Source organism: Mizuhopecten yessoensis, unplaced genomic scaffold (assembly GCF_002113885.1).
Source record: "Mizuhopecten yessoensis strain PY_sf001 unplaced genomic scaffold, ASM211388v2 scaffold6361, whole genome shotgun sequence".
Taxonomy (NCBI): domain Eukaryota; kingdom Metazoa; phylum Mollusca; class Bivalvia; order Pectinida; family Pectinidae; genus Mizuhopecten; species Mizuhopecten yessoensis.
This window is the reverse complement of record NW_018406511.1, coordinates 497,453-511,848: the sequence shown is the minus strand read 5'-3', so window position 1 is coordinate 511,848 and position 14,396 is coordinate 497,453. Positions and strand designations below refer to the sequence as shown.

Sequence of the window (14,396 nt, the reverse complement as noted above, 5' to 3'; positions counted from 1 at the left end):
ATGCTTGAGCATGAGAATGGCGGCATGAATACGGGCCCAGAAGTATCCAAGTGTTATACAGACACCAAGGAATGGTACATGTCCAATGATTATTGAATGTAATACTGTTATCTCTAATAATGGTTTGAAATTTGTTGTGAAGGCTAATATATATATATATGAACTGTAAATCAAAAAATGTATATTATATAATAGTAAATTGTTCTAAATGTGGTGACTTTTAAATTGGTCCACCTTGTTGACTTATTGTAATGAACTTTCAGATTAACAGTCACATGACTGTATAAAGACAACACACTGAAACCAAATCTTCACGAAATTTACATGTTAACCCTTTCACCACTGTAGACCATGATAGACTCATCCAGATCAATGTATGGTAGAGTCTACTAAAGTTACCTAGGGGTGAAAGGGTTAGATAAACACTTTCATGAATGTGTTTGAGATGATAAATAAACTAATTTCCTATGTATCAATTCTTTTTGTCCTATGCTATTCTAAGAAAAACGAAAGAAAACCATTTCATCAACATATTTAAACCTTCAGTCTCAACAGGTACACAGTAAAATGTTGTGCTAGTTTGTCCACCATCTTGTGTATATTGTAACATCAATTCATGTTACTATTGTAGTGTACGTGATGACATATAATTGTGAAGTCATGGTGTTGCCCTTTTGAAATAAACCTTAAGAAGTTTGAACTCTATGAATTAAAGGTGAAAGCTGCTTATTTAAGTTTTGTAGTCCACTGTTAGATACTATACTTATTGCTTACTTGGCCCTTTGGTTAAGTATGCCGAACGTTGCGAAGCGTCCGTTCTCCTTCAACTTTTTCCTTTAAAACACTACTATTCCTTAATAGCTCGGTGGTTTTTGACCAAATTTTGTCTTGACTATGGTCCCCCATCTTCTTGGCCAATTAAGGGGAAAAGTTAAATCTTCGAAAACTAACCAATGAAGGAATATATTGACCAAATATTTGTTCTAGAGCATCTTTTTGGCAAAGGCCCCCTAACTTGAACTTAAGGGCGGTGCCAATAGGGGAAATAGAAGAAAATATTAAAAATTCTTTTTCTTTTGTACCAATGAAAGGATTTTACATACCGGGGTAATTTCTTCTAGAGCATCTTTGGGCAAAGGAGATTCAATTTTCTATGAACAGAGTATGTGGCCCACTGGTGGCAGAGGGGTGGGGTCCAACAAGGGAAGTAAGAGGGAAGTCTTTCTCCTTCGGTATAAATGAAGGGGTTATAATTATTAACCAAATGTTGTCAAGGAAAGAGGACTCAGTTTTGTATACACTTTAGGCTGTGGCCTCCACTTTGTGGCAGAGGGGTTGGACCCAATAGGGGAAATAAAGGAAAATATTAAAAATCCTCCTTTTATACTAATGAAATGACTTGATCACATGAACTGAACATGTTCTTGAGCAACTTTGGGCAAAGGGGATTCAATTTTGTAGAAAACAAGTATGTGGCCCCCGTTGGGGGCAGTGGGGTGGGGACCAATAGGGGAAATAAAGGAAATTTAGTTTAAAAAATGTCTCCTTCCATACAAATCGAGGGATTTTGACCAATTTCGGTCAATAGAAAGAACCTTCAGGCAAAGACAACTAAATTTTAATTGTATAAATGGTGAGACTCCAGTTTTTAGGTCACCTGAGCTTTAGCTCAAGTGACCTATTGCTATCCGTTTTCGTCCGTCGTCGTCCGTCGTCCGTCGTCCGTCGTACGTCGTCCGTCGTCCGTCGTCCGTCGTCCGTTAACATTTTACATTTCAAACTTAAAGTCAAGTTCTGCTGGGCCGATTGAACTGAAAGTTGATAGGAATGATCGCCTCATGGTCCTGACAAAGTGTTGTTATTTTTCGGGTCGATCAGAAATCCAATATGGCCGCCACGGCCGCCATTTTGAAAACCTATTTCAAACTTAAAGTCAAGTTCTGCTGGACCGATTGAACTTAAAGTTTGTAGGAATGATCGACTCATGGTCCTGACAAAGTGTTGTTATTTTTCAGGTCAATCATAAATCCAATATGGCCGCCACGGCCACCATTTTGAAAACATATTTCAAACTTAAAGTCAAGTTCTGCTAGGCCGATTGAACTGAAACTTTGTAGGAATGATTGACTCATGGTCCTGACAAAGTGTTGTTATTTTTCAGGTCGATCAGAAATCCAATATGGCCACCACAGCTGCCATTTTGGTAAACTATTTCAAACTTAAAGTAAAGATCTACTTGGCCGATTGAACTGAAACTTTGTAGGAATGATCGAATCATGGTCCTGACAAAGTGTTGTTATTTTTCGGGTCAATCAGAAATACAATTTGGCTGCCATGGCCGCTATTTTGCTACTAAGTTCTAATAGGCCGATCTCACTTAAAATTGGTCTAGGAATGATCAGCTCATGGTCCTGACAAAGTTAAGTTAACATTATACTATTTTTTACTCAAATTGGTACATATTTCAACAACAAAAATAAATACTATAGACTCAGGTGACCGTTAAGGCCCATGGGCCTCTTGTTATAAACAGTATTGGTGCCATCTCTGGCCAGGAGACATTAAACCTGCCTGGGTTACAACATGGAAACAGTTATTAAGATCCCAATGCCATAACCATATACAAAATTGCTGGACATGAAGAGTATTATATACTCTCAGGTTGTTTGTTTATTACCCACCCAAACAGAGTTATAGTCCTTTTTGCAACTAAATGTATTCCTTGTACTCCTTTGATAAACTGGTATAGTACTCAGCTGGTTTTCAAATGAAAATAAAATTCCAGGTGAGCTATTAATAAGGCCCCTAGCTGGTCTCTGAAAAAATCTACACTTATAAAACCTACTTCACATGAACATTTAGTCTGCCATATATATGTTTATTGTCTTTCTCAGAAGGCATGAACCGCCACTCTTAAACATTTTCATTGTATCCATATGTTCATCATTGTATTCAGAAATAAATGTATTATACAATGGATTGAACTTTATTTCTTGTTGCATTTTGGTTTATATCATGATTATGTGTAACCATCTTTTTCTCTCCCTGTAAACTATACAGTACTACCAAGTTTTGTGGGTGTTGGTATAGGACGTGTGTTTGTTTATGTAGGGAAGGGGGTGTGCTTTTGTAGGGCTACCACAACTGAAACATGAAGCATTTGAGAGATTGGTATAAATTGGCAAAGTAAGGATTCATTTGCAATGTGCTCTTCTGGGAATATCTTTGTATATGCCTACCAATTTGTTCACATGACATATTATGGTATATCATTACTAAACTGTCAGATACCCGGTAATTAAATTTCCATAAAAAACACATTAAAACAAAACAAAAAACCTTAAGAGAAGCCATAATATTAATACTGAATATCCAATAATTTCAAATATTTGACTTGAATATTCCAAGAAAAAGGCATGAAAAAGCTGGGCTTAATGGATGTTAAATTTTCCAGAAAAATATGTACTGGCCATTAGTTTTCGTTAGAAGCTACACATTCCTGGCCAAATGCCACATGTATGGTGGTATCTTATATCACACATAAAGCAATCAACATTAATTCTATGGGCATTTATCAAATATCCCCCATGAAACTCGATATTTGTGGTTTGTCCGTTAAGTTCAACTGATACCTGACCTGTATTTGTCTAATAAAACAGTACTTATTGTTGTGGGGAGTATTTTTTATCATCAACTGGCTTATATCAGTTTTTAACAGGAATAAATGAGCTTGACCTACTTTCAAAATCGCAAGGGTCAGATGTGTTAAAAACCTTATAACAACTTCTGCTGAATAACCTAGAGCCCTATAGAACAATGATGCTACAAACATTCCTCAAATAAATTAACTACTTTGAAGGTCACAGGGGTCAAATGTGTTAAAAACCAAGAGGCCTATAGAGCAATGATACTTGGCCAGTATGTTCCTGGCACAAAGTGCTATAAAGTGTCTTCAAATAAATGGCCTTGCAGGCCTGACCTTTCAATGTTACACAGGGATCAATATATATCCCCCTCCCCCATTGATAAGTGGCGGGTCCACGGGGCACGCGCCTCCATGAACTATAGTGGGGTCAATGCTGAACTTGGGGCAGGTTAAGATTTAATCGGTGCCAAATTCTTGTGTAAAAGACCCCAATAAGTACAAATAACAAGGTGATATGGGTCAATTAAGCTAATGAGCCAGGGTGGATTTCTACCTGTAACTTTTTTCGGTATGGGTGGTCATTCAGCCTTTTATCAGCAAAATGTTCATGGGAGATCCCTGGTCTACCTAATATGTTGTGTGTCCGATCTGCTAATTATGTAATCTGACCTATGTTAACTCATTCACCCCTGAAGACACATTTGAACTCTTCCAATTCAAAGGTTGGAATAGTTCATTATGAAAGTTCAGGGGTGAATGAGTTAATGTGTCCCACAGGGTGACTGATTATTACTCCAAAAACTTACCAGGTAGCATAGCAGCATATGGACGAAAAGCTGATTTAAATCAAACCAATGTCTTAAATTTATTATGACTAGAAACCAGCAGTTTTTTTAAACATTCAAGTTGATGTCTGTGTACAGGGGAAGGACAACACATTGGTGCCAAGGAGAATCTGCGCCTATTTGACCCTTCTGAACTCCCTCCTCCTCAGACTGTGCCGTATGTTGGGATGATGACACCACCCCGAACTTTGACCCTTGAGGAACAGGGATTTCCTGGTATGGACATCAAGGATGAGGCACCAAAACAAGAGTCGAGCTCAAGGGATAAAGCACAACAGTCGCATAATTACAATGGGTAAGTTTTATTGATGGGAAATGACACGGTGGACCAGCAAAAGCAATTGTTTCCAAGAGACCTGTACTACTTTATTATCATCATCAAAGCAATCCAGTAGTCCCCATCAGTAATGATTTTTTTACTCAATGAGCTGTACACTTATTAAGTATATAGTAAACTGACATATTACTTTCTGTACTCTGTACACTTATTAAGTATATAGTAAACTGACATATTACTTTCTGTACTCTGCACACTTATTAAGTATATAGTAAACTGACATATTACTTTCTGTACTCTGTACACTTATTAAGTATATAGTAAACTGACATATTACTTTCTGTACTCTGTACACTTATTAAGTATATAGTAAACTGACATATTACTTTCTGTACTCTGTACACTTATTAAGTATATAGTAAACTGACATATTACTTTCTGTACTCTGTACACTTATTAAGTATATAGTAAACTGACATATTACTTTCTGTACTCTGTACACTTATTAAGTATATAGTAAACTGACATATTACTTTCTGTACTCTGTACACTTATTAAGTATATAGTAAACTGACATATTACTTTCTGTACTCTGTACACTTATTAAGTATATAGTAAACTGACATATTACTTTCTGTACTCTGTACACTTATTAAGTATATAGTAAACTGACATATTACTTTCTGTACTCTGTACACTTATTAAGTATATAGTAAACTGACATATTACTTTCTGTACTCTGTACACTTATTAAGTATATAGTAAACTGACATATTACTTTCTGTACTCTGTACACTTATTAAGTATATAGTAAACTGACATATTACTTTCTGTACTCTGTACACTTATTAAGTATATAGTAAACTGACATATTACTTTCTGTACTCTGTACACTTATTAAGTATATAGTAAACTGACATATTACTTTCTGTACTCTGTACACTTATTAAGTATATAGTAAACTGACATATTACTTTCTGTACTCTGTACACTTATTAAGTATATAGTAAACTGACATATTACTTTCTGTACTCTGTACACTTATTAAGTATATAGTAAACTGACATATTACTTTCTGTACTCTGTACACTTATTAAGTATATAGTAAACTGACATATTACTTTCTGTACTCTGTACACTTATTAAGTATATAGTAAACTGACATATTACTTTCTGTACTCTGTACACTTATTAAGTATATAGTAAACTGACATATTACTTTCTGTACTCTGTACACTTATTAAGTATATAGTAAACTGACATATTACTTTCTGTACTCTGTACACTTATTAAGTATATAGTAAACTGACATATTACTTTCTGTACTCTGTACACTTATTAAGTATATAGTAAACTGACATATTACTTTCTGTACTCTGTACACTTATTAAGTATATAGTAAACTGACATATTACTTTCTGTACTCTGTACACTTATTAAGTATATAGTAAACTGACATATTACTTTCTGTACTCTGTACACTTATTAAGTATATAGTTAACTGACATATTACTTTCTGTACTCTGTACACTTATTAAGTATATAGTAAACTGACATATTACTTTCTGTACTCCCTCCCAATCGCAAAACATACTTGCAAACCAAATTTTGTCAACCAAGGTGAACCAGTTTTGCTGAAATCGTCCTAGTAGTTAAGGAAGAGACAAAGGACCATTACTCCTTCAGGAGGGTTGAAATGGGAAAAAAAGACTACCCGGATGCACAACATCAGGGGTTATTACCATATCTGTTAACTTTCATTGAAATCGTCAGACCAGTAGTCTAGGAGACAGACAAAGGTTTTTTTTCAACAAAGGGCCATAACTCCACAAAAAAATAATACCTTGATGCGCAGCAACAGGTGGTAGATATCATATCTGAAATTTTTCGTTGAAATTGATCCAGTAGTTTTGGAGAAGTTGTCTTGGCAAGTATTTTTCAACAAAGGGCAATAACTCTGTAAAAAAAGGGTGAGAATGAAAAAATAATACCTGGATGCACAATAGCAAGTGTAGTTATCATATCTGAAAACTTTCGTTGAAATTGGACCAGTAGTTTTGGAGGAGTTGTCCGGACAAGGATTTTTCAACAACGGGCCATAACTTTGTAAAAAAGTGTCAGAAAGTTCCGTTGAAATTGGTCCATTACTTTAAAAGGAGTTGTCCAGACAAACCTTTTCTAAGGACAGACAGACAGACATGTTGATTCCAGTATACACCCCCTAACTTCATTGCGGGGATATAATAACCTTTCGTCCGTATATGGCCTGTAGTCCGTGGTCCATCTGTCCGTCCTTAAACTATTCTTGAAAGCACTCGTTCTGAAAAGGGCTAAAGAGATCAGAATTTCATTTTTAGGCCTATTTTCTTCTCAATAACCTAAAAGCCCAGGGTACCGATATTGGGCCTGTAGTATGCTGGGATGAAGTTAGTTTGTTTGTTAAATTGAATGACCTTGACCCACTTTCAACCTAATGTCCTTGCTCGACATTCAAGGTCGCAGGCGTCATATGTTTAAATCTTTTAATAGGTTCTTATGAATCAAACACTGATATTCTGCCTGTAGCTGTATTTTAGTCCACTTTTAAGATAACAAGTGTGAGATTAATACCATTTGAGCGTTGCAGGCCCATTGGGCCTCTTATTTAATCTTCTGTCTTTAGGTTGTTACATGTATATGACATGTAGTGTGGTCATAGATCAAAACAGTGGTTCACCCAATTAAGATGGCTAACATTTGTGAACAGGGGGGATATATATATATACTAGGGGTAGGGACTGATTTGTTGATGAATATTCCTCAAATGTATAATATTTCCCATAAATAAAGCATCATTTAATTCATAACTCAATTAAATCTGTTTGATATTTTCCCAACTACCTTGAAAACCACCGTAGTTTTTTTTTTTAAAGCAGCAAACCGCTGTAAATGAAAAGAAAGTAAAAAAATAATAGTCTTGAAAAGGGTGAAAAAAGGGCTTTTGAAAGTTTATGAAATTGTGTTAGAAAAAAATTGAATGGAAAATGTATACATATATGTATAGTAATACACTCTGTAATTGCATCAAATTGATAGTTGAACAGAAAAAAAGGAAACTGTATTTACCATATATACAACTGTATTTGCTGATGTGATTTTGTTTGCAGTGCTTCCAATTTTGTTTTCCCTGTCAGAGAGACACAGCATACAAACCTTAGTGATAACACCATGCCTGAGTTGGAAACAGAGTGTCACAAGTTAGGAATTTGGGGAAAGTTCATTACATCCTCCATGGCTAGCTGGCAATTGTTTAGGTAACATTCGGCCTGGCAAGGCCTATTTAAATACATATATTGCTATATTTCCTCAGTTAACAGTATATTTGAGTTGCTGCATCCCACTGCATGGTAATAAGAGGCGATTACTATAGTTAATCCTGCAATAAGTCCAGGGGGCCACCATGAGGTTTTGGGTCAAAAATTGGGGATGAGCTGATACAGGACATCAGGTAGATTATATCACAAAATGAATATGATACTAGTACTCCTGAAAAGGAGGGTTTATTATCAGGCAGGGGCTTATTGCAAGGTGAATATGGTCATATGTTCATGGGACCTTTTGCAGAATCAGACGTTTCCTTTAGTGTCTGCTAGCTGTGGAAGGGATAATGAAGAAACCAAAATAGACCATTATTTCCTTAATCGGTTACAGTACAGTTGAGATCTTTATCTTAATCAGTTACAGTACAGTTGAGATCTTTATCTTAATCGGTTACAGTACAGTTGAGATCTTTATCTTAATCAGTTACAGTACAGTTGAGATCTTTATCTTAATCGGTTACAGTACAGTTGAGATCTTTATTTTAATCGGTTACAGTACAGTTGAGATCTTTATCTTAATCGGTTACAGTACAGTTGAGATCTTTATTTTAATCGGTTACAGTACAGTTGAGATCTTTATCTTAATCGGTTACAGTACAGTTGAGATCTTTATTTTAATCGGTTACAGTACAGTTGAGATCTTTATCTTAATCGGTTACAGTACAGTTGAGATCTTTATTTTAATCGGTTACAGTACAGTTGAGATCTTTATCTTAATCGGTTACAGTACAGTTGAGATCTTTATCTTAATCGGTTACAGTACAGTTGAGATCTTTATCTTAATCGGTTACAGTACAGTTGAGATCTTTATCTTAATCGGTTACAGTACAGTTGAGATCTTTATCTTAATCGGTTACAGTACAGTTGAGATCTTTATCTTAATCGGTTACAGTACAGTTGAGATCTTTATCTTAATCGGTTACAGTACAGTTGAGATCTTTATCTTAATCGGTTACAGTACAGTTGAGATCTTTATCTTAATCGGTTACAGTACAGTTGAGATCTTTATCTTAATCGGTTACAGTACAGTTGAGATCTTTATCTTAATCGGTTACAGTACAGTTGAGATCTTTATCTTAATCGGTTACAGTACAGTTGAGATCTTTATCTTAATCGGTTACAGTACAGTTGAGATCTTTATTTTAATCGGTTACAGTACAGTTGAGATCTTTATCTTAATCGGTTACAGTACAGTTGAGATCTTTATCTTTATCAGTTAAGGTACAGTTGAGATCTTTATCTTAATCGGTTACAGTACAGTTGAGATCTTTATCTAAATCGGTTACAGTACAGTTGAGATCTGTATCTTAATCGGTTACAGTACAGTTGAGATCTTTATCGTAATCGGTTACAGTACAGATGAGATATGTACCTTAATCGGTCACAGTACAGTTGAGATCTTTATCTTAATCGGTTACAGTACAGTTTAGATCTTTATCTTAATCAGTTACAGTACAGTTGAGATCTTTATCTTAATCAGTCACCGTACAGTGGAGATCTTTATCGTAATTCATCAGTTACAGTACAGTTGAGATCTTTATCTTGTTGAGATCTTTATCTTAATCAGTTACAGTACAGTTGAGATCTTTATCTTAATAGGTTACAGTACAGTTAAGATCTTTATCTAAATCGGTTACAGTACAGTTGAGATATGTATCTTAATCGGTGACAGTACAGTTGAGATCTTTATCTTAATCGGTCACAGTACAGTTGAGATCTTTATCTTAATTGGTCACAGTACAGTTGAGATCTTTATCTTAATCAGTTACAGTACAGTTGAGACCTTTATCTTTTCCTGTTCTAAACTATTTAAAATCTGTTTTACAACTTTTATATTTCTGTGGTATTCCCAGCTTCTGTGGGTTTGTATTGCATTACTGTTGACTGTTAATAAAAACCTCCTATATAGCTCGATGACCATATAACTTCAAAATACTTCACCTGATGATTCAGTAAGCGTGTGTAATGTCATATGAGCACACATAGATGCACACCCCGTGCACACGTGCCATTCGCACTCCAAACATCGTGTAACATTGTACAATCCCACAACTGTAAATTATAGTAAAGCTGACAGTGCAAGTTAAAGTTTTCAATTGAGATTTTAAACAACTTTTTTTTTTCGATTTTGAGATATTCCCCAGTGACTGCATGTAAGTTCAGGTTCAACACTCGATCCAGTTAAACATGCCCAGAGAACTACTTGGCCTCTTAATGTGTACATAAATGTTTCATAAAAGGTTGTGTATAATAAATAGAGGATATCTTAACAGTGTCTTAAGTAAATACCAAATACATTTCACGAGTGCACAGCACAAGTGAAAGATATCAAATATTAGCCACGTGCACACGAGTGAAATTTATTTGGTATTACAGAAGACACTATACCACTAAGTACTAAATATTCTGTTTTTGACATTTTTTTTTTTCACGAACACTGCAGCACGGCTAGTTACTCGTACTCGAAAGAGAGAGCACATCACACCTGTGCTTTATTCGTTGCACTGGTTACCTGTACGATACAGGTCGCAGTACAAAATTCTGGTGTACACATACATGTACAAGGCACTGAATGGAACAGCTCCTAAGTACCTACAGGAGCTTGTTACCCTGTATCAGCCGTCACAATCACTGCGGTCGGAGTCAGAATCTTTGTTGTGTGTCCCAAAATCTCGTACTGTGACCTACGGAAACAGATGCTTTGGGAGGGTTTCGGCTATGTTGTGGAATAGCTTACCATCTGCAATAAGAAAGTCAAATACCCTGGCCAAGTTCAAAAGGAACATCAAAACTCATCTCTTCACATCTGCATTTTAGAATCTTTGCAAAGATGTTATGTAAATACCACCCTTTTATTTGTTCAATTATGTGCACATTGCTTGCTTAAATGTATAAAAGTGAATTATAAGCCTTTGTTTTTTTTTGTTTTCACAATTTATAATAACCATTACTATTATCCATATGTTGTAAAGCGCTTTAGAGTAATTTTACAAATTATGTAGGGCGCTATATAAATGCTGTATATTATTATTATCATTATTACACTCGTTATCGTCAATTCGTTGGTGGTTAATCTGATGACTGCTGATGATTTAACTAGCCATACGAATCAAGTCTGTACTGACTGGTACGTACAGCTAAAATCAACAACTTTAATAAAGACAACACTTTGAGTTGAGAAAAAAGGCTCTATTATGTATACATTTTAATGCATGTACTTTGTAGTATTTTCAATGTTATTAGAAATCGATCATAAATGTATTTTTACGGGAGCTCTGTACGTATCTAGACTAAAATTTGATCGGTTAAATATGCTTGCAGTGTTTTGGTGAGTTTATAACTGCCAGTACTTTTGAAAGCGATTTCAAGCTACGCATACGTAACCGTAGTGCTTTCCTGTAAATTAAATATCAATACCAAATTTCACAGACAATTATTATTATCAGTATATTTTAACACAATATCTAAAAGACATGGAAATATTCAAATATTCAATGCCACACCTTGATATGTGGCTGAAAAATAGTCTCGTTAATATTAAACATTTTTACTAGGCGTTTAGTTAGCGATTTTGATCAATTAAACGTCAGCAGTATATCTTTCCCAGTATTAACACAAATATATATAATTTTACAGGAAATAGTTTTAAATATCCTATTTAGTCTTCTAGAATCTACAGACGGAAATATAAAAAAGAGAAAGAGTTCGAGGAGATTTACAAATGTTTGGAAAGGAGATATTTCCGGTTGATTAAATCTTTCTATTGTTCAAAGCAATTGAGATGTCTTCCATTAAGGCACTGACTATGGAGTCCATGCCATATATTGTTCTGCGCATGCTCCGACGACGGATTCCACGGCCATGGCGCATACGCGAGGAACAGACACAACAGTCTTTCTCCTCCTTTTGCGGTAAAACAATGAGTGAAGCCTTTTTTGCAACAACTCGACGGCGTGGATTGTCGGTTTCAAATTTCTTCGTTACAGCGAGTGCTTCTATTACAATTTGAATAAACTGCAGACAACTTCTAACTTTCTGCATCGTATTTTCCTTATACAGCATATAGGAATTCATAAGAATTATGAGGAATAAATGCAGCAGCATTTTCTTCCACACTTTTCAACACTTCCTAAATTGCTTTCCGTAGGAATGAAGTAGACCATCATTCGAACCCACTGCTCCCATATTCTTATTATATGAGGCAATGGCACGGGGTTTTCCTGATGCAAGATCTTGTACAGGTAGAATTGTCGACAAGACCCGCACTGGCTTGTCTTCCACACCGAAGTGAGACATGCTCAAGTAGTCCCCGCGTCGCATGTTTGATGAAGTTAGGCGTAGGCCGATTCTTCCGTAAAGTCCCTTTGAAATACAGTTTGATTTATGAAAAGATACAAGCTAATGTATTAATTTTGAGTGCAAAGGTATTATTCGTAAAAATGATAAGTAGATGTGTCATTGTGAAAAACTATTGAAACTATACAAAATATACATATTCTCCCAATTTGTCCCTTCCCAGAATCCCATAGCCAGTAGCTAGGTGTGATACAAAATAATTCTAACACCGTCCTCTATGATTTGATACGTTCGGCGACTCACATGTTCAAGTTTAATCATTTTGAAGGATTTTTTCTTCATAATTCCGGTTGATTTCGACAGAGGATCGGATGGGGTAATACAAAATTGTCATTAAGTTATATTGTCCGTGCTATTGATAAGAGGCTATATATATACCCTGTCAAGTATGTGTTATGTTGCAGAAGTATGTGTCCGAGCTATTAAGGTTCATAGAGGTGAAAAAGCTATCACAAAAGACGTTATACCCTTTATAGAGAAGAGAAGCTCTTTTAGGAGCTCCATAATTACATTTGTTCCTTGTAGTTCTCCAATGGGGGTAGGGTCAAACTCGCGTCCTCTGTAGACTTCTATCTGGAGTACAATATAACCCGTACTGATGACTCACAAAGTACCCAAAACTTTACCCCATACTTTTCCACCTTTGATGAGATGTACTGTCGAAGGACGCTGTGCCCTTATGTTGGTACTATATACATGTATAGCTAGAGACTCATCCACGCATAACTCTCTACTTGGAACACTGTCAATTGATAAAGCTCAATAAAGGTCAAAATCTGACCGATGGATCATACCCAGGATGCTGCAAGCAACATTTATGATGATGTACACGGGATGTTTTAAGTGCATTTTACTTTTATTTGTATATATATAAAATCATGTATAGAATGGCATGTTACAGAGTTGCGGTATACAGTAATTGCACACTTCAAAATCGCCTTTGCCCTATTGAATAAAACATTTGACAATTTACCTTGTTAAATCATATTCAAATTTTAACAGAAACATCATGTACAGCATAATACTAGATAAGCGACCTTCACATCAAATTCCAGTTTAGGAAAATTCGTGTTTAATTGGGACAGGGTTTGGTTTTTACCCAAACTTGTATATCAGTACAGGATTTTAATCCAGGAGTCTGCCATTCAAAACCCACAAAAAATAACCATTTTTATCACAGGAACCTGGCACGAAATATACATGTACATAATACATCTATGATTTTATCAATACTTTTATTCAAGAGCGTGTAGTATTAACAGAAAATCTCTTTTCTCTCCGCCACACATCTGCAATCATTGATGTGAAGAAACTTCAGGATATTTTGGAATCCATTCCTACCCATTGTGTGTTTGATAAAATGTATAATAAAGCAAATATTGCTAGCCAATCAATTGGACTGTATATATATCAATACTTTGGTTTCACTGCAGTTATGGAGAGGTACGTTTGTCAGGAATTGTCAGTTCTTATCAATTTTAACTTGTTTGTTAAACTTGTTTCAGCAATTCTAATACAAATTTTATGTTTATATTTCGTGAACCAGGTCAGCAGTTCAGCTGGAACCTTACACACCTGGTATCTCCATGAACGAGTCATTGCTGCTGAACGAAGAGGACGAAACTACGCTACTGAAGACACATGTGGCAAAACTCACGCGCAAGGTCACCCTCCTGGAAGAAGACAACATCCGAAGGTCCAATTATGAAAAAGTTTTGTTTCCTTTTGTCTTTGGCTGGTCTATATGGAAAGTTGTGTCCGTGTTCTGGTCACTAATGCGACCTCGGCATTACTGAGACGTGAACATTCGTTACAAGTGACTTCAAAAGACATCAGAAACATATATAGACATTGATTTACAACTTGAGTATGTTTGAGATAGTGTGAGCAATAATACATAGTCTGGAATATTG

The 14,396-nt window shown here is 35.6% G+C and overlaps 1 protein-coding gene across 3 annotated transcripts in view; it reads left to right on the top strand.

The window, feature by feature from the left end:
* The window catches only part of LOC110452007, a 24,505-nt gene extending 10,109 nt beyond the window's left edge, over window positions 1-14,396 (top strand). For 2 of the 3 annotated variants that reach the window (XM_021500258.1, XM_021500257.1), the window contains exons 3-5: window positions 4,570-4,786; window positions 7,915-8,061; window positions 14,030-14,396. In XM_021500258.1, coding sequence (XP_021355933.1) covers window positions 4,570-4,786; window positions 7,915-8,061; window positions 14,030-14,279 — 614 coding nt within the window. In that variant the 3' untranslated portion in view covers window positions 14,280-14,396. The remainder of the gene's footprint in view (window positions 1-4,569; window positions 4,787-7,914; window positions 8,062-14,029) is intronic. The other variant, XM_021500259.1, reaches the window with a different exon arrangement.